Source organism: Sinocyclocheilus grahami, unplaced genomic scaffold (assembly GCF_001515645.1).
Source record: "Sinocyclocheilus grahami isolate Dianchi unplaced genomic scaffold, SAMN03320097.WGS_v1.1 scaffold713.1, whole genome shotgun sequence".
Lineage (NCBI taxonomy): Eukaryota > Metazoa > Chordata > Actinopteri > Cypriniformes > Cyprinidae > Sinocyclocheilus > Sinocyclocheilus grahami.
Window position 1 is genome coordinate 317022 of NW_015505892.1, and position 26022 is coordinate 343043.

The 26022-nt window shown below is 33.4% G+C and overlaps 1 protein-coding gene across 1 annotated transcript in view; it reads right to left on the reverse strand.

The window, feature by feature from the left end:
* The window catches only part of LOC107560170 (serine/threonine-protein kinase PAK 6), a 33640-nt gene extending 11604 nt beyond the window's left edge, over positions 1-22036 (reverse strand). Inside the window, exons 1-2 of the mRNA XM_016244265.1 lie at positions 21707-22036; positions 4223-4448 (exon numbers count right to left, since the gene is read on the reverse strand). Coding sequence (XP_016099751.1) covers positions 4223-4426 — 204 coding nt within the window. The 5' untranslated portion in view covers positions 4427-4448; positions 21707-22036. The remainder of the gene's footprint in view (positions 1-4222; positions 4449-21706) is intronic.
* Between the last annotated feature and the right edge of the window lie 3986 nt (positions 22037-26022).

Here is a 26022-nt window from a genome sequence, read left to right on the forward strand (position 1 = left end):
GATGCGATTAATCGCGATTAATCGTTTGGCAGCACTAATATATATTTATAATAATATAAAATTGGCATTTCTGCAAATCAGACTGATGGACTAAAGATTTCTTTCTTGTAAATAAAGAGCAAAGTAAAAACTTTTTAACAAAGAGGCTGTTTTGTTAATTATTGATTATGATATTTATGTCGCCCATTTACAACTGATATGAACGTATATTTAAAATAAAATGTATATATTTATTTATACTAAAATATAAAATATATTCATAATAGTTTAAAACATTATTACAATATTATTTATATTTTGTTTGTTTTTGTTTATTGACATTATTTGCTGGGTTTTTTTTACAATTGTTTCTGTTTTGTTGATTTTTTTTATTATTAAAAAAAATGTGTTTACTGACATTTGATTGTTATAAAGTAAAACCTTTTAAACAAAGAGCCTGTTTTGTTAATTATTGATGATGCAGCCTTCATTTATATTCTTTAAATGATTTTTAATAATATAAAATATTATTAGAACATTGTTTAGACTTTTTGGTTGTTTATTAAATAGCACATATTCTTCAGTTCTAATTGTGAATGATTCATCAGTGCACATTATTCCAAAATATGTGAAGAGCAATAGATATAAAATGTGAAAATAACACATTTTAAAATGGCACTACTTCCAAAGAACGACCCAATAAATTAAATTAAATAAAACCAAGGACGGAGCACACGATGCTTATACCGTTACACAAAGAAAATATATTTCCTTATAAGTATAATATACGGAATAATATATAATACATAAGGAATTGCAGCTTTTCATATATTGAAAAATATGTGACAATATATTTACTTAACGTATTGTATGTAATTTTATATAATACACTTCATAATATATAGATATGCATATAATAAAATATGGCTCTGTGTCTAAATATATTTGAACATACATGTACTGAACATATATTGTCCAAAAAACCAAAAACTTTCATATTTGTTTTGAGTAAACACTTTTTTTCTTATATACTGTACATAATTTCACATATGAAATGTGTAGCTATGCAAACAATGAAGTCAGCTTAATGTAAACCCATGCATTAAATTCATGAAAAATGTATTGAGTGTTTCAATAAAGCTATTACATGTACAAATGTAGTGCAATATTTGCTATATATTTTTTATTTATATAAACATATTGCAGTATATTGAACAATATAAGCACTAGTTACCTATATATGGTAATGTATTATTTAATATATTGCATTGTATTTTCCAGTATATTCCCATTTATTTTTGTTTCGGTATATTTAGGCATTTGAGGAAAGACATGATATTCATCAGCTGTCATGTGCTTTATTCACAGAGGCTTTAACAGAAGTGACTCGAGGTCCGTCACTCATGTTTGAGACGAGCTCAGGGCAGATACAGAGAGAGAAAATAAGATATAGATCATATAACAACATCTGCAAATGGAGGTGCAAATCTCAACCAAACCACCTAGCAACCACTCAGAACCCCTTAGCAACTGCATCCTTGCTTGCATTTGATTTTCCCGTCAAAGTCTCTGACGTCACATTCATGAAGCAGGCCTTATTCAGAGCAAGCTGTTCTCTATGAAAGCATATGTTCATGCACAGAAGAACAGAGATGTTTGAGAAGCTCGCCTCTTTTGCTTGGAGTTGCAGTTTTTCCGCCTGACTCTCGCTGCGCTGGCGGCCCGCATGCATCATTATTAATTGCCAGCGTGAGGTAATAAATCTCTCGGCCCTCCGAGGATTCAGCGCTCTGAATCGGTGTTCACAGCAGGCCCGTGATAGATAAGAAGCCAATGTGACAGAGGAAAAAACATGTGTTTCTGAGAGCCACTCAGGACGTCCCTCAGGGAGAAACGCAGTGCGCCGAAGTCTGGAAAGAGAGTCTCTGAAATATCAAGGACTGAGATTAAGAGCCGTATTCTCTGCTCAAATTCAAGCCCAGTCCCAAGTGAGGCCAAAGCCAAAACATTGAATGTTCCTTAATTATGAGTCAAGAGTCAGCATGATATATGCTGGAAAAAACAAGCACATGTTTTCCAGTTTACGGAACCTTTTGAGACACAAATACTAAGAAATGTGAATTACTTGAAATCAATTTTGCAAAGTTGCAAATAAACAAAAATTATTATTGAAGTATGTTTTACAAGAAAATAATATGAGAAAATACTATTTCAGAGTATAATTTACAAGAAAAGCCTTAGCCCTTTAATTTTATTTATTTTATTATTTTTTTAATTTTATATTTTTTTTATCTTTGTTATTCTACAAAAACTAAAAAGAATCAAAAAAAAATTTAATTATTAAAAAAAGCAAAATTTTTCTGTTTACAGGAACTTTTGAGACACAGATATTTATTAATATAAGTACGTTTTTCAAGAAATTCAGCCCTTAAGCTGCATGGTGAAAAATAAAAATGAAAACTTTTTGCTATAATACAAGAATATAGTTTACAATAAAAGTCCTAGCCCTTTAATTACATTTTTTTCATTCTTTTTTTTTTCACCTGAACTTACACTTCTACTGCAAAAACACGTTGTTGCCAAGCTGTTTCTACAAATTGTTCAATAAAACTGTTGTTACAAAAGCAATTTGAAGTAATTCATGTATCATGTGACCTTACAGTGACATGAAATAAGAACGTTAACATTTTAAAAAATGTATTTTAAATGTATTCTCATTTCCATTTGACTTTAAATTGCAAATATTTTAGTTCTTATTGTGAATAATTAATCAGTGCACAATATTCTGCAAAAAGTATTAAATGAAAAATAAAAAATAATAATGGATAAAATAATAATAATAAAAAAGCAACATATTTTGAAGTTTACAGGAACATTTGTGTTGTTTTTTTTTTCTTTTATGCACCTGATACTACTCTTGCAATGCAAAGACGTATTGTTGTTGCCTAGTTGTATTTACAAATTGTTCAATAAAATTGTTATCACAATAAAACTTGACATCCTGAGAAGCAATTTGAAGTAGTTCATGAATCATGTGACCTTAAAGTAACATGAATTAAGAATGCAAATAAAGTTTATTTTAATTTTATTGCCTAAATGAGAGGTTTTGAAGCTTCTTGAAGCAGTTTTCATTTATGTTTTCTTAACAATTCCTTTTTTATTGTGTAGAAATGAAGCTTCTGTATTAACATACTGTAAGTCAAAATGATTCATGATGGCCTCCGGTGTATTGTTTTTTCTTGAATCTACATTAAAACATAAACAAAGTGGCCACAGCTGCTGAAATCCAACAATATTTACTCAAAATTCACACAAAAATATTTGGGGAAAAATAAAAGTACGCTTAGTGTTTTCCAGGCTGTTGCTATGCAGTTTCCAAAATGACTGTGAATTTAACGGTAAAAGACTGTAAAAATGCTACAATAAAAACCTGTTAAATGGTTAACGGTAAATTCCTCTACTATATACGGTGAAACATTGTATTGGACACTACATGTAATTTTACGGTAGTATACCGTTTTTGGAAGTGAAAATTTGCGTCTTCACTTCACGATAGAGCAGATCTACGCGCCATCGAATTGATGCATTCTTCGGTAAAATACAGGTTTGTGTATAACTATGTTTCTTCTTAATTTTTCTTATCAGTTTTGTATATTAGGGTTGTGTGTTACACCTAATGTTGTTAAATGAATGTTTACTGCATTATTTCAGTTTCATGTGTGTTACCGTGATGGTGTTTAGTGTTTGTGTGAATGACGCTGTGCACCTTCTATTTTGCGTCTTCACTTCACGATAGAGCAGATTTAAGCGCCATCGAATTGATGCATTCTTCGGTAAAATACAGGTTTGTGTACATTGCATTTTATCTATAAAATCGTTACTGTGCTGTATATAGTTACACTTTATGCAGAGCAACATACAGGCGCGCGGTGTGAATCACCTTTAACGAGTGACGCGGTATTTTCGTGTGATGGAAAAGCCTGATGCTTTGCATAAAATAAAGGATTTCAATAGGTTGGAATATTAACATTATTTCAGTTAATGAAATTACGGTATTTAACTGTAAATTTAAGTTAAAACTGTAAAACCTAAAATGTTGCTACCGTATTTTTTACGGTAAAATTCCGACAACCACAGCTGCTACTTTTTTACCGTAAATTTTACAGAGTTTTTCAAGTGAACTGAAAAGGTCTATCATGCAATTGTGGGGCACTTCTTAGCATTTATTCCGTGTAATTCTGACCTTCTTTGGTTTGAGCTCCACCGGCGTGATCCTGGATGGGTCCACCATGGGTTTGGGTCTCCGGAGGTTTTCTATTAAACTCTGCCATTGTGTGGGAAGACCGACAAAGACTCCTCGCTTTGCATCGAACGACGTATGAACGCGATGCTCGAAGTTCTTCGGTGCTGAAATCTCCGGCCTCTTCTTCTTCTTTTTGCGAAACATTGTCCGATACTACAGCAGAGACCTTTCAAAGCACACAAATGTGAAAAACAATTAGGTAACACTTTACTTGAAGCCTTTACATATAATGCATTATGTTACTGTAATTATGAATTATGCCTTGCAGTGCACCTTATAATGCATTGTATGATCTCATGAAAAACACAGTTATAATATATTATAATAAAAATCTAATCATTGTTACACCTTTAGAAAGTTAAACACATGAAACACATGAAAAACAGTCAATTTCACTGATAACACTTTACTTGAAGCTTTTATATATAATGCATTATAATTTTACATATAATGCATTATAATCTGTATTTTTAATGTATAAAATATAATATATTATAATACTTATCTATTCATTGTAACACAGAAAATACAATGCATTAAAACCAACCAAAGGAATCTCTAAATATAACTTTGGTTATAATTATTGATGAAAATATATAATGCATTACAATGTACATTATGAATGCCTTATAATGCATTCTGCATAAAGGCCTCAAGTAAAACATGATATTTTAAAATTAATATAGATATAAATCATTAGATTAGTCTATAATTTGCCATCATTTTGGATATTAATTTACTATGGTATATGGAATAGTACTGCAGGGTTATTATAGTCAATTAACACTAAAAGCAGTTTAAGTTTGTTACTTAGATAAATGTTAACTAAAATGAAATCAAATTAATAAAAACATTTATTTAATCTAGTTTCCAAGGAAACGTCTCTCATTTTAATTTAGTTTAATTCGATGTACTAAAATAACTAATACTAAAATTGAATAAAAAATAATAAAAAATAAAATAAATAAAAATAGCAAAAATGCACAACAAAATTACTAAAACTTTTACAAAAATTGTAATGAAAATGGACAATATAAAAACACATTTTTAAAAATATTAATAAAAATGATTTCTCACAACAAAAAAACACCACAAAATCACTAAAACTTACAAAAAATTTTTTTTTAAATAAAAACCAATTCTATAAACGTATTTGTACTACCGTGATACAAAAAACTGTTGAAAGTAGAATGCATCGAATTATTTTCAATTATAATGGGCATATGCAAATGCAAATTATAAGCATGTGATGCCAAGCCTGCTGCGATGGAGCTGAAATAACGAATCGTTTTAATATAGTATGTCTATTTTTGTTCTTTTGTTGCACTAAATCTGTTCAAAATGAATGTGTTGCATTGCCTCAAAGCAAAAGAAATATCAAGTCATCTTTGTTCTTAAAATAGAAAACCCTACAGAGACGTATCTGCTGATTCACTGTCAGCATCCTGTTCATCGAAGGCTGTTTTGTGCATTAGAGTGTGTTCGCATGTGAAATGAAGTATATCTGCTCAGTTAGGGCTTATTCATTCTGCCTGCCCTTTAAATGACAGACGGGGAACGCTGAAGGCCTCTGGCTCCTGCCTTTGGGTTCAAAGTGCATTAACTTGATAAAAGACTGAGAAAGCAGCTGACCTCTCGTCACACTGAAGGACTGTTAATAACCCTCGCTCTGCTCAGAAAAACATCCTTTCATGTCATTGTCTTCTTGCTGCTGAGCTCTCTGAAAGGCAAGGACGTTGACTGACCTTGTAGATTTCATGTCGTTTATTTTCTAGTTCAGTTCAGGTAATGGATCTATTTTAAAATGATTGACAGACTTATGCACTGAAAAAAAGGTGCAGAATTTACTTAATTTTCACTCAGAAATTGCATGTAAATTTCACAAATAACTGCAAAGAAATAGCAAGCAACACATTGAATTAACCCTCTGATGCATGCTTTATTTTATATTTTTAAAAAACTAAATACAAATAAAATAAATATTCTGTATATAAAAATAATAATAAAATAATAAACATTAAGCTTTTTCCTATAACATCAAAATTCCTGTATTTTTTATTTATTTGCTTAATGTTTATTTTATTTATTTTATTATATTACATATTTTCTTTATTAATTAAATTATATGATCTTATAATACAATTTAGTTATTCATTAAAAATACATCGAATATACTCTATATATTTATTTAAAACATTAAGCAAATTTTCCTTCCTGATTTAATAATTCATGAATCATGATGTTTTTAAGTAGAAAGACTAGAAGTAGTATTGTTTTATTTCTCTAGTCTTTATTTTAATTACAATTTCCAAAAATAAATTTTCACAGTGTATAATGTAGCATTTAAAAGGGTCATTTTATACTCTCATTAGCTGTGTTATGTATTTTAAGGTCTACTTATAATGCCAGAAAAGTTTCTGCACCAGTCACAATTTAGTTTAATATAATAAATACGATGCATGTTTTCATGTTTTCATAGTACGATGAATTCTTATATCTCAAAAGATCAAGAAAAAACTGATCTCTTATGATATTGTACCACTAACTACCTCTTTACAAAAATGTATGGGGAACGATTTTATCCATGCAGAATGTGAAAAGTGTGCGTCACATTCCGGTATTTCACTTGGAAATCCGTCAAAGTACAGAGGAGATATGAAAAATGGGTCACGTTATAAGTACAGTGGCTTGTGAGTTTGCTAAAACAATGGCTACCCTTACGAAAGAGAAGTTTATTCAAGTGTGCTTTTAGTATACTTCTTTTAAACTAAAAATAGGAAAGTATACTTTTAAGTCTACTTTTTATGTACTTCTCAGAAAATACTTATAATGACATTTAAGTATACTTGACTTATAGCCTACTTAGAAAAAGCCTAAATATATTTGAGCTATGCTTGTGTTCCTAGAATCCGGGTTTTCATTGTTATTCTGTAGGGGGCGCTAGTACACATTTTCTGTACAGAATTTCCAAAAAACACAAGTGAAGAAGAAACCGAAACAACAGACGCTTCCACATGTATTCTAACACGATCATCAGACATAAAACAGCATCAAAACTGTGTAAAGTTGATGTAATGTCGACCAATGAAGAGGTAATAATGACTGTCAAGCTTTGGGGTGTTGATTGACTCTATCTACGTTTTGATTATCATTCTGAATCCAATTCAAGAAAACTATCAGTATTCATATAAGTTCACTTTTAGTATAGTTGCAGTACTAGTTGTGTACTTAAAGTTTACTACTCTTATACTTAAAAGTATACTTTTATATACTAGAAAGTGGACCAATTGAGTCCCAAGGAGTATTGAAATTGTACACTCACAAGTATACCACTAGTACACTGATATTTGTATACTTGCTACATAAAGTATACTTAAAAATATACTTGAACTTTACTTAAGTATACTTAATAAAATAAACTTGAAGTGTACTACTTTTTGGTAAGGGTAGACAGCTATTTGGCAGTGTAATTAATGACATCTGATGGAGACGTTAAAAAAACTGATGCAGTTTACATGAAAATAAAGAGGCTTTCTCATTTAAAGTAAAGCACTGCATGCAAAACCATTGGTCAATTTTGATATTTTGGTTATTTTGCTTCTATAGCTTGTAAAGTTCACTTAAAGAAAACTTACGAGTATACTTGCAGTATAAATCTACTAAACTAGTAGTTTACTGAGACTATACTTCAAAGTGTACTAAAAATGCTACTACAAGTATTTAATTAGAAAACTATCAGTATTCATATAAGTTCACTTTTAGTATAGTTGCAGTACTAGTTGTGTACTTAAAGTTTACTACTCTTATACTTAAAAGTATACTTTTATATACTAGAAAGTGGACCAATTGAGTCCCAAGGAGTATTGAAATTGTACACTCACAAGTATACCACTAGTACACTGATATTTGTATACTTGCTACATAAAGTATACTTAAAAATATACTTGAACTTTACTTAAGTATACTTAATAAAATAAACTTGAAGTGTACTACTTTTTGGTAAGGGTAGACAGCTATTTGGCAGTTTAATTAATGACATCTGATGGAGACGTTAAGAAACTGATGCAGTTTACATGAAAATAAAGAGGCTTTCTCATTTAAAGTAAAGCACTGCATGCAAAACCATTGGTCAATTTTGATATTTTGGTTATTTTGCTTCTATAGCTTGTCTTTTTTCAGACTAGTGGAACGAAAGCATACATTTTAGTGTTTATTTTATTGTACTTTATCTATTTACATCTGTAGATTTTGATTACAATACACATCTTTAAAGGCAGTGAGTTTTTCTCCAGTTAAGCAGCATTTACATACACCACAGTTTACCGTTTTTATTCCTATCTATATTCTGAACATAATTCACCTGATTAACATTTTATTCCTAAAAACGTGGTGAAAATGCATGCATTTCTGTCAGTATGACAGTATTTTCTGATTTATGGAGTAATAAAAAGAGAGAACCAAAATCTTTAACTTTAATATGTCGGCAAAATTAACCAAGAATTTCGAACATGGCTTTATCCAACATTCAGATTTTTGTTCTGGAAATGTATGCAAATGAGTGCATATTTAATTTGATAATGCCTCATTTTAAAAAATGCATACAAAACAACTGTCTTGATGTACTGTGATTAGATAGATCGTTTTATCCTATTGACCTGTGGTGTCTTGCCATAAAAATTTAATTTAATTAAATTTAAAAAATAAAAGTGTCTCGTATAACACTAAAAAGTTTATTTTGCGGTAATGACAGGATTACTGTACATTGTACCGCTTAATATACAACTACTCAACAAATTAATACATGGACATACTTTTTAGATTCTTACCTGTATATTATCTTAAAATTTCCGCTAAGAAAAAAACTATTATAATGTTTAAAAACACACACACATTAAATCGGCATCACAACAAGACGAAAACTGCATCAATATTACAGTAATATTAATACTATACAACAGAGAATATTATTGTTACGTATCCGGTCCATGAACTTCCGTCTGCTAGCCAGCAGAGGTCACCCTTTCCATTTTCATTGACTCTCGCACTACACACTGTTGCATATCATCCCGGATTACATATCCCATCATTCATTGCACTGATTGCACACAGCACTGATTGCACACAGCTGTTTCATATCACTCACTCACTATTTAACACTCACTCTGATTATTTGATAGCTACACTACAGAGCCCTCGTTAGTTTACCCTGACTTAGCCTAGTCTTGCCTTGTCTGTTTTCTCGGTTTCTGATCCTTGCCTGGTTTCCTGGATATATCCCTTTAGTCTCGCCCTTTTTTGATTCTGTTCGCCGTTCATTGACCTTCGCTAGCCCTAGGATTATTCTTGTGTCTTGTCCACCATATTCCTGTTTGCCTTTGTCTGACCCATGCCTGTTTCTGACCACGCCTGTGAATAAAGCTTGCACATGGATCCGCACGTCTCACGTCTCGTCAGCCACGTTACAATTATGAAATGTCGGACTGCTAGACGGCGCAATTTACCGATAAAAAAGTTTAGTTTTTTACCAAGTAAAAAAAAAAATAATAATAATAATTAAATAATAAATTAGATATTTAAGGCAAGACACTACAGGCGAATATGATAAATAAAAATTATATATAATGATAAATAAATAAATAAAATAATAAATTAGATATTTAAGGCAAGACACATAAATAAATAAAAATAAGCATAATAAAATAAACACTTAAAGGTGCATTTTGTAGATTTTCTTGTCACTAGCCCTTAACATGTTATAGAAGCAAAAAAGCTCAAAATATCCAAACTGACCAATGTGTGAAAAAACAATAGTTTTGCATGTAGTGCCTTGCCTTAAAGCCCCAGATATTTCTCCTAGACAGATTATGTTGAAGGTGTTTCAGATTTTTTCCTTAGAAATATTTTGATCTGACATCGATAGTTCAGAATACCTGATAATTCCTGATTATTGACATTTTTTCAGCAGCACACAAGTATAAATTACAGTCATACAGTCTATTACAAACTGACAATGACAGTAAACGCCGTTTAACGGATTGTCCTTGACAAGAAATGCTTCTTTATACAGCAAGACTATCTGTTTCTGTTTGCTTGAGGACTCGGGGCGAATATTGATCTGTGTGTGTTACTGAATCCAGGAACTTCATCTATCAGACAGATCCTTAAAACAAAGATAGCACTGAGAAAACAGCGCTGAACATGTAACGTTTATGTTCAATAGAACAGATCTGATGATATCCAGCACATTTCAGTCCTGATTGCTTTCGTCAGTCTGTGTTTATTGTATAATCTAAAGCGTCGGCAGGTGATAACAGGCTTTTTACACCATCAACACACATATAAGAGTCTGTGCTCCCTAAATGGATTGTCGTTTTGTTTTTACAGCTATTGATTTTTTTCATGTAACCAAAACCAAAGCTGTTGCTTTTCAAACCTCAGCCAGACTAACATGCATGAGAAATCAGATTTAAGTTGACGCACTCAACTCCAATGAGATGTAATGAGATTTTGCTTGTGCTTTGGTATTAATGGTAAATCGGATATCGTTGTTGTCTTAATCTTACTCTTAAAAGCTGCTGTCAACTTTACTTCATCCATTAATCTGCTGATCTATATTAATATTGTCCAGGGCTTTATCCCATGTGGATCATAATCCATTTAAATAGTGCAGCTAAAGCAGCAATATCAGCTTTCAAAAAGATTTTTAATGCATTTTCACTGTCACAGCATTTCAATCCAGATCTGATATGATGACATTGTTTGAAATCGAGCCGCGGCTGAAGGTTCAACCAGGAAAAAAATAATGTTGTAATCGGTCCAAATAGATGTGTGTTGAGAACAGAATATAGTGCATATTATCTGTCTGTCTGATGTAAGAGAAGATATGATTATTTTAAATATTTTGTCAGCATATGTTTATTTAAAGGAACATTTCACCCAAAAATGACAATTTGCTGTAAATGTTACTCACCCTCAAGTCATCCAAGATTAGGATGAGTTTGTTTCTTCATCAGATTTGGAGAAATGTAGCATTGCATCAGTGTCTCAGCAATGGATGCTCTGCAGTGAATGGGTGCCGTCAGAATGAGAGTCCAAACAGCTGATAAAAACATCACAATAATCCACAGCACTCCAGTCCATCAGTTAACATCTGGAGAAGACAAAAGCTGAGACAAATCCATCATTAAGATGTTTTTAACTAAAATACGAGTCCATAATCCATAATAACGCTTCCTCCAGTGAAAAAGTGCATCTCCTGTTGTCTCTCACATCAAAAAATACTTCTCTCCTGATTCAGACCAGACCACTTTTTCACTGCAGGAAGCATTATTATGGATTATGGAAGTTAAAAATGTCTTAATTAATGCAGCTTTTGTCTTCTCCAGATGTTAATTGATGGACTGGAGTGCTGTGGATTATTGTGATGTTTTTATCAGCTGTTTGGACTCTCATTCTGACGGCACCCATTCACTGCAGAGCATCCATTGCTGAGACACTGATGCAGTGCTACATTTCTCCAAACCTGATGAATAAACAAACTCATCCTAATCTCAGATGATCTGAGGGTGAGCACATTTTCAGCAAATTTGTATTTTTGGGTAAACTATTCTATTTGTAAGACTTAGAATAAGATAAGTCAAATTCTTCATAAAGGCTGATTTTTTTTTCAGGTTTTATTCTTGCCTGGGAAGCATTTCACTTTGGAGTGCATGTTCAGGAGAGCATAAAATCCTCTGCGTGTCCCGCAAGTCTCAATTTGAGGCCCATTTGTGTTGCCCTCAGGTAATATAATCCATTATCATTGAGATAACACTCATTGTCATGCTGATGTTCAGCTTGCTGTGATGAGAGACTGATGCACTGAACCACAGGGGCTTTTTGTACTCCATATGAAATATATAAGTAAGATGCAATCTTTCTCGTTTGTTTTTGGCTTTGAACTGTGTAACATTTGTCCCAACAATATCACATATCAAATATATATTTCATTCAAAAATAACTCCCATAAAGCAGCATATTCTTTCTGTTTGAGAAATTATTTCCATGGCATTCTTTTACAGTTGTTCATGATTATTGCATCCAGACTTTTAAAAATCATTTTAAGATTGCAGTCATAAAGAACCATTTCTAGCCCATAAAATGGTTTATATATAATGTATAATGTATTATAATAACGTATTATAGCAGATCATTTTCTGTTTTATTTTATTATATAAAATATCATGGTTGTAATGCTGCTAAAATATTTTAGGTATATGTATATATATATATATATACACATATATATAGTCTGTTTATTATGTTTCTCATAGATTTGAGTGTTTTATTAATTTCTGTCAACAGTAGTGTTACACACAGCGCAGTCTGGGCCTCTTAACAGAACACACGCCTCTTCACCCATCCAGTTTCGGACGAGCGCTCAGCATTTCTGCAGTAATTGTGTGAGGTTTTTCACTGCAGGGGTGAGACACAACTTAATCCTCTCTTTGTATTTGTCAATAGAAGACAATCATCACATGTCTGAGATACTTAAAGTCTCTGCTTGTGTTTGTGCCTGCAGTGCAGTACAGAGAATCCTGCATTATGGTGTGTGTGTGTGTGTGTGTGTATACAGCGTCCTCTCTGGAGCTCAAACTGCAGAATAAAGCCACAGCAAGGTCACGGTTTGATTCCCAGGGAATGCATGAACTGATATAACATACAGCTTAAATGCAAAGAAAATTGCTTTGGATATAAGCATCTGCCAAATGCATGAATGTAAATCCTCTCACAGATGCTTTAAAACCATGCACAACAATGATAAATATATGAATCCTTTATGGTTGTTGTGGTTTCTCTGTTGATTATTGAACTTATAAACCATTCTATATAAACTAGAAATGCATGTACATGCATATTCGATCTGTCAAACATCACCTAATTCAACTTAAAAAGTTCAGTTGCTGCCTTAAATCTGAAGTATAATCAAATTGGCTGTACTAGTCATTTCAACACATGTTTAAAAAAATTATGTCTAGTTGAATCTTGTATAACTTTAAAAAGATGGGCTAAGTTATTTTGACGAGTTAATGGAAAAACATATGCTGCCATGATTTATTAATCATATAATTTTTACTATCTCATTATAACAGACTGGAAGAGTAAGCAGCATAATAATTGTAATACTTTTATTAAAGCATCGTGCAGCCACCATCTGTCTCTCATTGATGAATCTTGTTGTATTACTCATGTCCAAACCAGCCAGTAGATCTAAATTAGCAGATAATCAAGATTACAGCTTTATTTTTTATCACATCGCAGACTTGCAAGTCATTTCTGCCATTTTCTTTTCTATAATTATTGCTGTCTAAACATCACACACCTTGTAATGTGTGAGATAAGCACATTTTAGAAGTAAAATTCCAGTCTAACAACACTTTATTGCAGAATTCAGAACAAATGCATATATATATATATATACAGTGGGGAAAAAAAGTATTTAGTCAGCCACCAATTGTGCAAGTTCTCCCACTTAAAAAGATGAGAGAGGCCTGTAATTTTCATCATAGGTATACCTCAACTATGAGAGACAAAATGAGAAAAAAAAAAAATTCAGAAAATCACATTGTAGGATTTTAAAAGAATTTATTTGCAAATTATGGTGGAAAACAAGTATTTGGTCAATAACAAAATTTCATCTCAATACTTTGTTATATACCCTTTGTTGGCAATGACAGACGTCAAACGTTTTCTGTAAGTATTTAATGTTTGCTTGAAAGTCACGATGAGTCAGGAATTAGGCTTTTTCTATCAAACGATGACGTACTGTAACGTGTTGGTGCTATATAAAGCGCTAACACCTAACATAAACAATAACCGGCCAGGAACAGAGGGAAACTGAGGGCTTAAATACAGAGGCAAACTCAGGAAGGCAAACACGAACAGAAAACTAAATCGAAACAGAACAAAACTGAATAAACAAAGCGGACTAAATGATTGGAGAAGTTTTGTTTTCAGCAGAAGATCCAGTTATGAATCAAAATTATGAGGTCAAAAAAAAATAAATATATTTATATGTGTGTGTGTGTGTGTGTGTGTGTGTATAAATGTACATGGATGAAAGTGCTGTTCCTTGTCAAATCAACCAGATTTTAGAAACTTTCCCATTTTGTTAATATTTTTTTCAAACATAAATAGAAAAAAAAAAATCTGCCGTATGCAAAGTGACCACGTTTAGTTTTGATCACTGAAAATGTGCACAATTCAATCATTTACTCTTGGACCCACATTGGCCCACATCCCCACATCTCTGGAAATAAACTATATAGGTTCTTAAAAATTAAGATGCCAAAAGAAAAATATATCTAAAATGATATTAAGATATCTCTAATACTTCTTGAGTTACAGCCATGCAAACGTTGGGGGGAAAACTCAAAAAGTGCTTTTTTTCCCAATTTTGAACGGTCACCATTGCCATTTAATACAACAGAGATTGCTAAAGTCAACAGATTTTACTAATAAACCTACTGATCTCCGTGTGAAAATTATAAAATGACACTGCTGTCTTTCTAAGGTCATTTTTACCCCCTGTAAGTTGGCTCTGAATCTCAGGTGAAAATTGTCCACCCTACAAAAATATACATCCATGACATTAATATTTTGGCTTTCTTCTTCATTTATGTATTTCTATGAACCAGAAAAAAAGATGACCCACGTGCATATAGATAGGGTCGCTTTTAATTTCATGCAAACTATACGCACAACATGTATTCAAGTGGACGAGTATTTATGTCTGCATTTGCATGCTTGTGTAGAATGTGTTTCTAGGCTAAATGGAAAAACAAAAATATGATTTGTATTATATCAGCGTGAAGATCCACAGCTAGAAGCTGTCTTTTCTGTTCCAAATCCCAAATCAGGATATATTTTGAGTGGCTGTTTGCCATCTTCAGCCCTTGAAGTGAATCTCTTATTCTCCAGGGGATGTTTGGACTCGGTTCCGAGCTGAATCCAATCCCCTGTTCCCTGTTCATGTTTGAGGTCGTTTGTCTCAGACGTGACAGTCCCAACACAGTAACGGCAGCGAAGTGTGAAGCAGGACTTCAGATGATGTGACCGAACCTAAACGGCCGCGCCGCGAGTCGTCTGTCCTCATTCACATCTACAGCACTTTAACCCGCTCAAACTCACATATTCACATCTCTAGAGCTCAGAAAAGAGTTTGTTGGTGGCTGGTTAGTGATTTTGATGGAATAGTTTAAACTTGGGATGACAGAAATAATGTGTTATGTTGATTACAACAAACCTGGTGTGTCAAAACGCGTGTCAATGTATTACTATGATACTTTTCTGTTTCTGTTAAATATACAACTCTCTTGTAATCATATGAAGTTTTGCTCATATGAAGATAGTCAGAGGAACACTGTATTACTGTATTGCTCAGCGGATGATCTTTCATAGTTTTACAGAAAACTAGTCACAAATTTGTAAATTGTTGTCATACAGTAAGAGTGCTTAAAGGAGACATATTATTCCCCTTTTTACAATATGTAATATAAGTCTCTGGTGTCCCCAGAATGTGTCTGTGAAGTTTCAGCTCAAAATATTCCACAGATCATTTATTATATAATTTTGAAAATGCTTATTTTGATTGGACGCTGTTTTTCAGGCCTGTGTCTTTAAATGCAAATGAGCTGCTGCTCCCCGCCCCCTTTTCCAGAATAGAGCTGAGCCATTACAGTGCATACCTGCTAAAAACATCTGTTTTGGTTCTGATTATCATGTTTATCGCGCCGATCATGCGTTTTAAACCATATGAGTTTAAACTTCTGATATAGGGTTTTCTGAGCGCACACATCTGAAGCACACACACAGAAAGCGGCTGTCACAGCATGCGAGTACTAAACTAAGTTCTCATTCACACACAAGTTTACGTTAAAAACACACGAGTTACAAAAACAGTCGGTTATGTCTGTGAAGGTAAACTGCTGGGAAATAAATTACATGTTTATTTTAGATCTGTGTGGCAGCAGCAATATACAGTAAATAAATCAATAAATCCACTGCTCTCTTGTCTCCTCTGAGGCTGCACTGTAAAAAAAATAATAAATAAATAAATAAAATTTACGGTAAAAAACCGGCAGCTGTGGTTACCGGAATTTTACAGTAAAAAATACGGTAGCAACGTTTTAGGTTTTATGGTTTTAACTTAAATTTACAGTTAAATACCGTAATTTCATTAACTGAAATAATGTTAATATAACAACCTACTGAAGTACTGAAATCTGTTTTGTAGCTTTGTAATACACTGATAACCACCAAATGCAGGAGGTGATGAGAAAGTCACAAGATGAACCAAAGCCCTTTTAAATAATAACATTAATAGAAGGTGCACAGCGTCATTCACACAAACACTAAACACCATCACGGTAACACACATGACACTGAAATAATGCAATAAACATTCATTTAACAACATTAGGTGTAACACACAACCCTAATATACACAACTGATTAGAAAAAACTAAGAAGAAACATAGTTATTTCAACAAAAAAACATCAAATTTGAAATGTAACGCAGGGAATTCTGGGAATGTCAATTTACGGTTATTCACTGTAAATTATACGGTATTTTTCACTTCCAAAAACGGTATACTACCGTAAAATTTATGTCCAATACATGTAATGTCCAATACAGTATTTCACTGTATATAGTAGGGGAATTTACCGTTAACCATTTAACAGGTTTTTACTGTAGCATTTTTACAGTCTTTTACCGTTAAATTCCCGGTCATTTTTTACAGTGTGGGACTCTAAACCGTGTTCTGTGCTCGTCTGTGCAGCCAAACACAACACAGTTAGCGTGTTTTGCTCAAACTTTCGCCATGGCATTAGACAGTTGTCACTTGCAAACTCAAAATGACGGTACCATGGGTGGAAACTTACAGAGTAAGGGGCGGTAATATTATAATGAGATCCCTTTGCCACGTCACAGAGGGAGCGAAATCAGACGCGCTGGTTTCTCAGACGCTTGCAGAAAAAGGCTTCCCAAAACAAAGTGACTGGGTTCATCTTTTTCATGTTTCCTTGGCTGGTAGATGCACCGGAGACCTGATTATAGCACTTACAACCTGGAAAAGTCAGATTTCATGATATGTCACCTTTAAAATCAGGGTTATTATTATTAACTAAAACTAAGACTAAAAAATCACTACTTGAAATAAAATAAGCATTAACTGAAATATAATATAAAAAAACTTAAACTTATTTTATTTCAATTAGTTGACAAGGAAACATTTCTCATTTTCATTTAGTTTAACTAAATAAATTAAAACTAATAAATAAAAGAACTTAAAAAAAAGATATAATTACATATAATTCAAAATAACACTGCTTAAAATAAAAACAAATGTGGATAGCAGCTTAAAGTGAGTTCATATAATGTGATATATTGGTAAATAAAAACGAATTATTATCAGAAACATCTGAGAAGTATAATATAAGAAAAATCTCCATTTGATCTCATTGCTGACATTAAAGAGGCCTCATTAGTGATTTTAACCCCTTAACTGTCACCCCCCATTTTTTAAAATAAGCATGAAAGTGCACTATCCAAACGTAAATTGTTGTAATTTATGAACACTTTATAATACAGACCTAAGATTAGTCTCTTTGTAAAGAAGACAATCAGCAGATTTTTGAAAGTGGATAGAAAGTGGAATTTTTCCAAAACATTAAAGTATCAAAAAGTTATAGAAGTTAAAATTTACTGTAGTGAAAATTAATTTTATTTTATATATAATAAATATTTTACATAACAGGTTTTACTCTAAATTTGGTATAAAATAAAAGCCTTATGTCTAAATAAGTTAAGTTCCAAATTTGAAGTTGATATGAAAAAATTGAGGTTCCTGTGAGATTTTATTTAGGGCGTTATACCACAAACAGACATCCAAACGCCATTGAATTTTTTTAAATGCATTTTTCTGTCACAAATGTCTAGATTTCTCTGTCAATATGACGTCTATCTCAAAATAACCACCAAATCCTGAGACTCAGGCCTTTCCAATGATATGTTTTTTGTCAAGATTATAAAAAGTTTGATTCTAAAAGAGCATAATGCATGTTGTAATATGACACTTGACACCGCTTGCTAAGGGGGAGGAGACCACCAAAAGATTTTCAAGTACCATTTCCATGGTAACGCAATGTTTGATTTCGAAATGGTTTTCACAGGATGAATATTGTGCTTCTAAGCTTTCAAATGATATATAATGTATGATGATTACTAAAAGATTTGATAGAGAAAAAGGACAACAACAAAAAGAGCGCCAAGCGTCCGACAGCTGGGACGGTGACAATTAAGGGGTTAACCATGTTAGTTGTATAGTATGATCCCTGGTTACAACATGCAACTTTGACAACTAGTGATGCATTTCAAATATTTTACTGAGACATTTTCAGCCTTCGCAAATACTATTCTAAAAATAAAACAAAAAGTTGCAAAAACACTAAAAATAACTGGTGAAGGATTTACCTTTAAATGATTTTCACTCAGAAATTGCTAGTAAATTACAATTAAACTTTAAATGTTGAAGTACAAACATGCACTGAAACGGTAACATACTCCAGTAATTAAAAAACAAAGTAATTTTTTTTTTTACTGTGTGGTATTAGATGATTTATCACACCACTCTCATGAGCACTAGTACTAGGAATGATTGTCTTAAACTAATACTCTCATCCCAGAGAGAAATATCTGAAAACACTGCATCAGGCATCGGGATGTTTTCTGGCGTTTGTGTAGCTCACTGTCTAATAAGATCAGTTCACATGATCGCTCGAGCCGGAACGAGAGTAAACACGGTCTGACAGCAGCAAACGGCCCACGAGGACGTTCACTTCCAAACATTCAGCACGAGAAACACTCAATCCAACATCCAGATTCTGACACCTCGCCTCAACAACATCGAGTCACAGATCTTCACACGCACAGCTGTTTGCACATTTCAGAAGTGTGCTGTTTATATGAACCCTAAACACTGCAATCTGATGTATGCAATATGAAATATGATTTTTTTTTTTTGAGTCAGCCACCACAAAAACACACCATCTCAGATCAGTGTCGTCACAGGTAAATAAAAGACTATTTCAGATCTTCACGAGCCACTGGTGAAACATCAGATACAATATAAACACATTTTTGACATGTTATGTTTGAAATGTAATTTTGTCAGAATACAAGGTTAATCTGGAAAAGATGCCCCATATTGGTGTAGTGACAACATCCACCAGCAGAGGCGAACTAACCTTACTCTACTAACTAGTCAAACCCTAAACCAGGGGTGCCCAAACTCGGTCCTGGAGGGCCGGTGTCCTGCAGAGTTTAGCTCCAGCTTGCCTCAATTTAGTTTAGCTCTCACACCTGCCTGGAAGTTTCTAGTATGCCAAGTAAGACCTTGATTAGCTGCTTCAGGTGTGTTTGATTAGGGTTGGAGCTAAACTCTGCAGGACACCCGCCCTCCAGGACCGAGTTTGGGCACCCCTGCCCTAAACCTTATGAGAGGAAGAGACAGAGTCAGCTTATTAAAGTGAAGAAGCTCATCATGGCACCTCTGTGAGTAATCGCTGTGTTTGCCTTTCTAACGTATCTAAAACTATTCCTACAAAGGAAGCTTTCATGTTTCTAATTTAATAAACAAGATTAGAATTAGTAGTGTTGCACAATTCAGTCCTGTATAAGCCTCAGGCTACAAAACATTGCACTAGATACAAACTCATCATGTTTTTATTATGATTTCATTATTTATACCCAAAGTGCATTTCAAGAAAATGTATGTTTTCTTATTTTTGAATCTTGCAGATATCAATGTATTGACAGCACAGTTCACATCAGATGATTAGTATGATTAGTCATAGTAGCCTAGTTCACGTTTTAGATTCTCTCAGCGTATTATTGTACGTTTCAGTGCCTTAAAATGCACGTGGACGTATTTGTGTAGCTCAAACAGTAAAGCATGGCATTAGCAATGCTAAAGTCATGGGTTCGATTCCCAGGGAAAGCAAAAACTGATCAAATGTAAACGTGGACCTTGAATGCAATGCTATTGCATTGGATAAAAGTGGCTGCCGAATGCATAAATGCACATTTTCGTATGCATGCCAGTAAACATGAATAAGATCATCCTGGTATATTTGAAAGTGCATGTGAAAGTATACAGATTAAAATATTTAAATGGCAATTATAATGTTTAACAGATGTGCACCAGCTCTCATAAATGTCATTATTTGTGCATTCGAGGTGTTTGCATGTACACTCTTAAAAATAAAGGTGCTTCACGATGCCATAGAAGAACCTTTTTGTCTAAATGGTTCCATAAAGAACCTTTAACATCTGAAGAACCTTTCTGTTTCACAAAACGTTCTCTCTTAAAAATAAAGGTTCTTCATGAAACTATCAACACCAATGAAGAACCTTTATTTTTAAGAGTGTAGATGAACCATTTCTCTTAGAACTTTTTGTCATTCCATGATGTTTAAGGTCTTTCATGGAACCATTGGTGTCAATAAAGAACGTTTACTTCGGACAAAGGGTTCTTTATCGTGGAAAAACATTCTTTAGATTATTAAAATGCTCTTCACATCACACTTAAAGATTCCAAAAGAGAGTTTTTGCAGCGATGCAATTGAAGAACCATTTTTTTTTGGTTCCTCAAAGAACCTTTCAATGATCAGTTCCTAAAATAACCTTTTTTTTCTTAATATAAAAAACATTTTAATCATCTAAAGAACCTTTTCCACTGTAAAGAACCTTTTATGCAAGAGAAGGGTTCCACTTATGTTAAAAGCTCTTCATGGAACCGTAGATGCCAATAAAGAGCCTTTGTTTTTTTTTTTAAGAAAAAGTGGTTCTTTTAAGAACTGTTCAGTGAAAGGTTCTTTGGGTAACCAAAAAATTGTTCTTCGATGGCATCGCTGCAAAAAAATCATTTGGGTTTCCTCAAATCACCCTTTGGAGAACATCCAGACCTGCTTCTGAAGGTGCCTCAACGTCCTATAATTCGCTGAAGGAACTTTAATACATCAGTTCCATTATAATGAACTTAAGGGATCCATTTTGTAAGTTCCTGCCATTTTTGACAGGTTTACGCTGAGTGTGGCGATCTGAGGAACCCCAAATGATGCCTCAAGTAGATTTTCATCTTTGCATGCAAATGCAGCGCGAGAGAGCCGGGGGAGGTGGGGTTGCGTGAGGGTGAGGGAAGGTAAAAGCATGTCCTCCTCAGCACAGCTTTTCATTGTCGTCTAGGCTTTGTGCTTCTGCTTTCTCTCATCAGCCGCACGCCATCTGTGCATCTTCATCCAGCGATGCGACACAACGCGGCGCTCAGCATCATCCTCGCACCCACAGCTCGCATGCAGATGTCAAAACGTGGCTTTTCTTACCTTGCCGTTGTGAGATGAGGAATTTAGGAGCCTGTCCTGCTGGGAAGAGGCTTTGTGGTGCTGTATGAACACACACACACACACACACATGCACGCGTGAACGCTCGCACTCAATCAGCCTCCCACTGCAGGCTGCCGCTGGCCTGAGAGAGTCCGATGCATTTCTGCACGGCCATCTCAGAGAGATGATGCTCGAAGCCGCGCATCTGATCTCCCAGCGGCCCCTGCTACCGGTGCCGTGATGATGCCATGGTGAAAACAAGGTGCAATCCACATCTAGAGGAAACGAGAACGGCCTGCCTCCTCCTCTCTATCTCTCTCTCTCTCTCTCTCTCCTCCTGTGGGTTGTCTTTGCAGTGTGTGTGTGTGTGTGTGTGTGGGGCAGTGTCACCTAGTCACCTATTCACGCCCCCTCTGTCGCCGTGGTGAAGCGTTTCCACGTGAGCGCGTGATCTGATACGGCAGGTAAAGTGGTCAGCTCATGAATAATTAATGAGATGATGAGGGTCATAACAGGCCAGAAGCTGAACCATCATGTGTGTGTGTGTGTGTGGGGCAGTGTCACCTAGGAGACGGTTCACGCCCCCTCTGTCGCCGTGGTGAAGCGTTTCCACGTGAGCGCGTGATCTGATACGGCAGGTAAAGTGGTCAGCTCATGAATAATTAATGAGATGATGAGGGTCATAACAGGCCAGAAGCTGAACCATCAAATATTTACCACGGTAAACATAGTTTGCAGCAGAAATACCAGAAATTGCACTAATTTAATAATCAGAATTAAAATTAAGTGATTTCATGTGACCGAATCAACCTACTTTAGGTTTTAGCAGGATTTGATGGGTCAGATTATAACCCGCTCTGTTTTACTTTGTTTTAACTTAACAGCTGCATGTTTTGATTTTTAACGTCTGTCCTTAACAATAAATTAACGTTTTATCGACGCTGAACAGCTGTGACGTGTCAGAATCTGAAATTTGGTCAGCTCATGAATAATTAATGAGATTATAATGAGGGTCATCAGAGGCTGGTGATGTTATGGAATAACCATCGGATGAATCATCAAATATTTACCAAGGTAAACATAATTTTCAGCATAAATACCAGCTCTAATTCAATGATCATAAATAATAATAACAATAATGATTTGGATTTTACTTAAGATCAACCTAAATACCTACATTTTACCAGCATTTTAGGTCAGATCAGATACAAATGGCTCTGTTTTTAATGTAACAACTGCATGTTTTGAATTTCACTATGGTATTGTGCATTTAATATATTTATAGAAATATAAAATATATTTAATATATTTCAGTATTTTTATTTTTTTATATTATTAAGAATTATACATTATTTAGCATTATCTTGTTTTTATACGATTTAGTGTTTTAATTTGGTGAACAAAATATTAATAATATTTTTAGAAACGATTTATAGAATATTTAATCAACTTTTATTTCAAACCGCTTTCAAAACTATTTTTTTTAATAGAATTTTAATCCGGATTTTATTGAGACTTCCTTCAATACTTCTGTGCTTTTAGCTCAACACAAAAAATACCAAAAAATGAACATTAATTTAGGAAATTAAGACATTTATGACTAGTTTAGCAGATTAATCATGAAGTCAAATCATCAAAGCCACTGACAATACCCGCCAATAATAATCAATAGCTGTAAATAAAGCAATAAGCCCCAAGAAGCCATGAATTTATAACAGCTAAGGGGCGTTGTTAGGCACGACGCGAAGAATATAAAATGGTTATTCCATAGGTTTCACAAAATAAAACAGAGCAAATAAAGTGTAATGATATTAATAAAGACAGTATTCTTCCACCAAACAATGTAGCGCCTCAGAAACAGTTGTGGTTGCTACAAAGACCCACACACAGAAGTAAACAAAGGTGTGTGTTACTTTGTAGAGTCATTTACAACAGCTTCGAACGCGGCTCAGCCAATCAGAGTCAAGCACCGGAACTCTCCGCTTCATAAGTGTTCATCTAAAACCACAAGATATTTGAATTTGAGAGACATTTACATCTCAGTTAGTAATAAAGTGCAAAGCAGATGCTGTTTGTCCTCATTATGAACAGCTCTTCATGTCTTCAGTGCTCATCTATGAGCGCTTACTGTCAATACATGAGACCAAATGTCAAATTAATGCAAAATTCCCTGATAAACACATTGATCTGGTCTGTGGTGTGATTTGCTCTGCTGCTTTTGTCCTTTCAGAGCTTTTTGTTACGCAGGGCAATTAAAGTCCATCCCGAAACAATGACGCCCCATGAGCTCTTGTTTTTTTGTCTTCAGCATATTAATAGAGCTGCTGATCCTCCATTCACTGAAACACCCATTCACTCATTCACCCAGAAAAGAATGCATTGCACCCACAATGCATGCATTTATTCACAAGGAGCATCTAAAAAGAAAAGGCGAAATGTTTTTTTGCGCTTGACTGTTCTGGCAATATTGTGATCAGGCTGAATCATTACATTGATACATTTTAGGAGTTGCAGATGAATTTTGGCTTTGTTGATCTTAAAAGGTATTATGAAAGTAAAAGCTGAATTTGCACATGATGTTTTATGTGAACAGACAAAGTATTAGAATAAATGCAGCAACCTCTAGAGCTCTCTCTGTACTTTAGTTTAGTAAAATAGAGAAATGTTTTAGATGAACACATTGATTATTAAATCTACAGAGGCTTCAAACTTATCTTTTCTGACTCTGGTATTTACATCCGGATGTTTATTGTTATTAACATGAATATACATAATTTTTTTCAGTCTGACTTTTGGGTTGGAAGAGCAAAATAATGCTTTGATGCAATGATGAAACAGTGACTTACCTGCTTTTAAAAGATGGAGACGTCTTCAGTAAACAACACTGAAGTTTTTATTAGTTTATTTTTTGACTGAAAAAAGTTCTAGTTTACATAATATATGTGAATAGGCTACTGTGTATGTTTATTGTGCATATATAAATACACACACATGCATGCATATATTTAAGAAAAATATGTTTAGTTTATATATACAAATTTTTTTTTTATATATATATAATATACATTCTTGTATAAATACACACACATGTAGGTGCCTATATTTTTTTTAATGTATATATGTATGTTTGTGTATTTATATATACATAATAAATATACACAGCACACACATATATAATATGTAAACAAAAACTTTTATTTTTGACAGCACTAATATATATATATATATATTTGACCAAAAATGCATTATTAATAGCTATTAATTTATTAATTAATGGACAAGCCTCTGTCCAAAATAAAAAAGAAGAGCACTTCTCACTTGATTAAACACTCAAACATCAGCAACCTTCTGTGTTTTTGGCTTCTCACTCTTCAGCGCCACCTGCTGATGCAGCAGTGAATGACCAGCAGAAAGCTGTCATATTTTATTTTATTAGTTTAATTTCAATAACTACAACTGAAATAAAAATGAATAAAAAGCATATAGTCCTATTTAAAAAAAAAAAAAAAAATTTTAATGACAAAAAAACAACAAAATTACTAAAATGCAAAAAAAAAAATAAAAAGAAAATACATAAATAGAAACTAATTCAATATATATATTTATACTTAGTAATTAAAATCATTTAATTATTGTCCGTGCAGAGGCTATTCCGTTTTATTGATCTGTGGCGCATTCATTTTGATTCTTTACACGTGTAATGATGTCCAGTGACTTGTTTGCATTATTTATGCATAATTTTATTTATTTGTAAGGCTTTTTTATGACTAAATTTGGTAATGGGAGAGTAAAAATATTTTTAAAATGTACACCGTTCAAACTAGGCTGCTTATGTTGAAGTGTTTGGGATGTGGCTTTTAATGATGAGACCTTTTTTGTAATCAGGCTCTCAAAAAGTATATAACAATTTGGATATAGATTTATCGGCCAACATATCGGTTATCGGCTTTCAAAAATAAAGAATAATCGGTTATCGGTATCGGCCAAAATTTTCATATCGGTGCATCCCTACTTTGTTTATGCATGTTTCTCGTCTTATTGTGTGCGATTTATTAGTGCCGGGAGCACGGTTATTATCGTTAACCAAAACTAAAACTGTTAAAAAACATGTTACTTGAAAAAAATAAACATTAACTTTAGAGAAATATTAAAAAACTTTTTTCTTTAAACTTAAGGCAACATTTCTCATTTTCGTTTAGTTTAACTTAAAATAAATAAAACAAATAAAAACTACATAGATATATAAAAAAAATTGTAAAATTACAAAAACAACAAAAATGCAAAAAAAAATAAAAAAAAAATAATTACAATTATT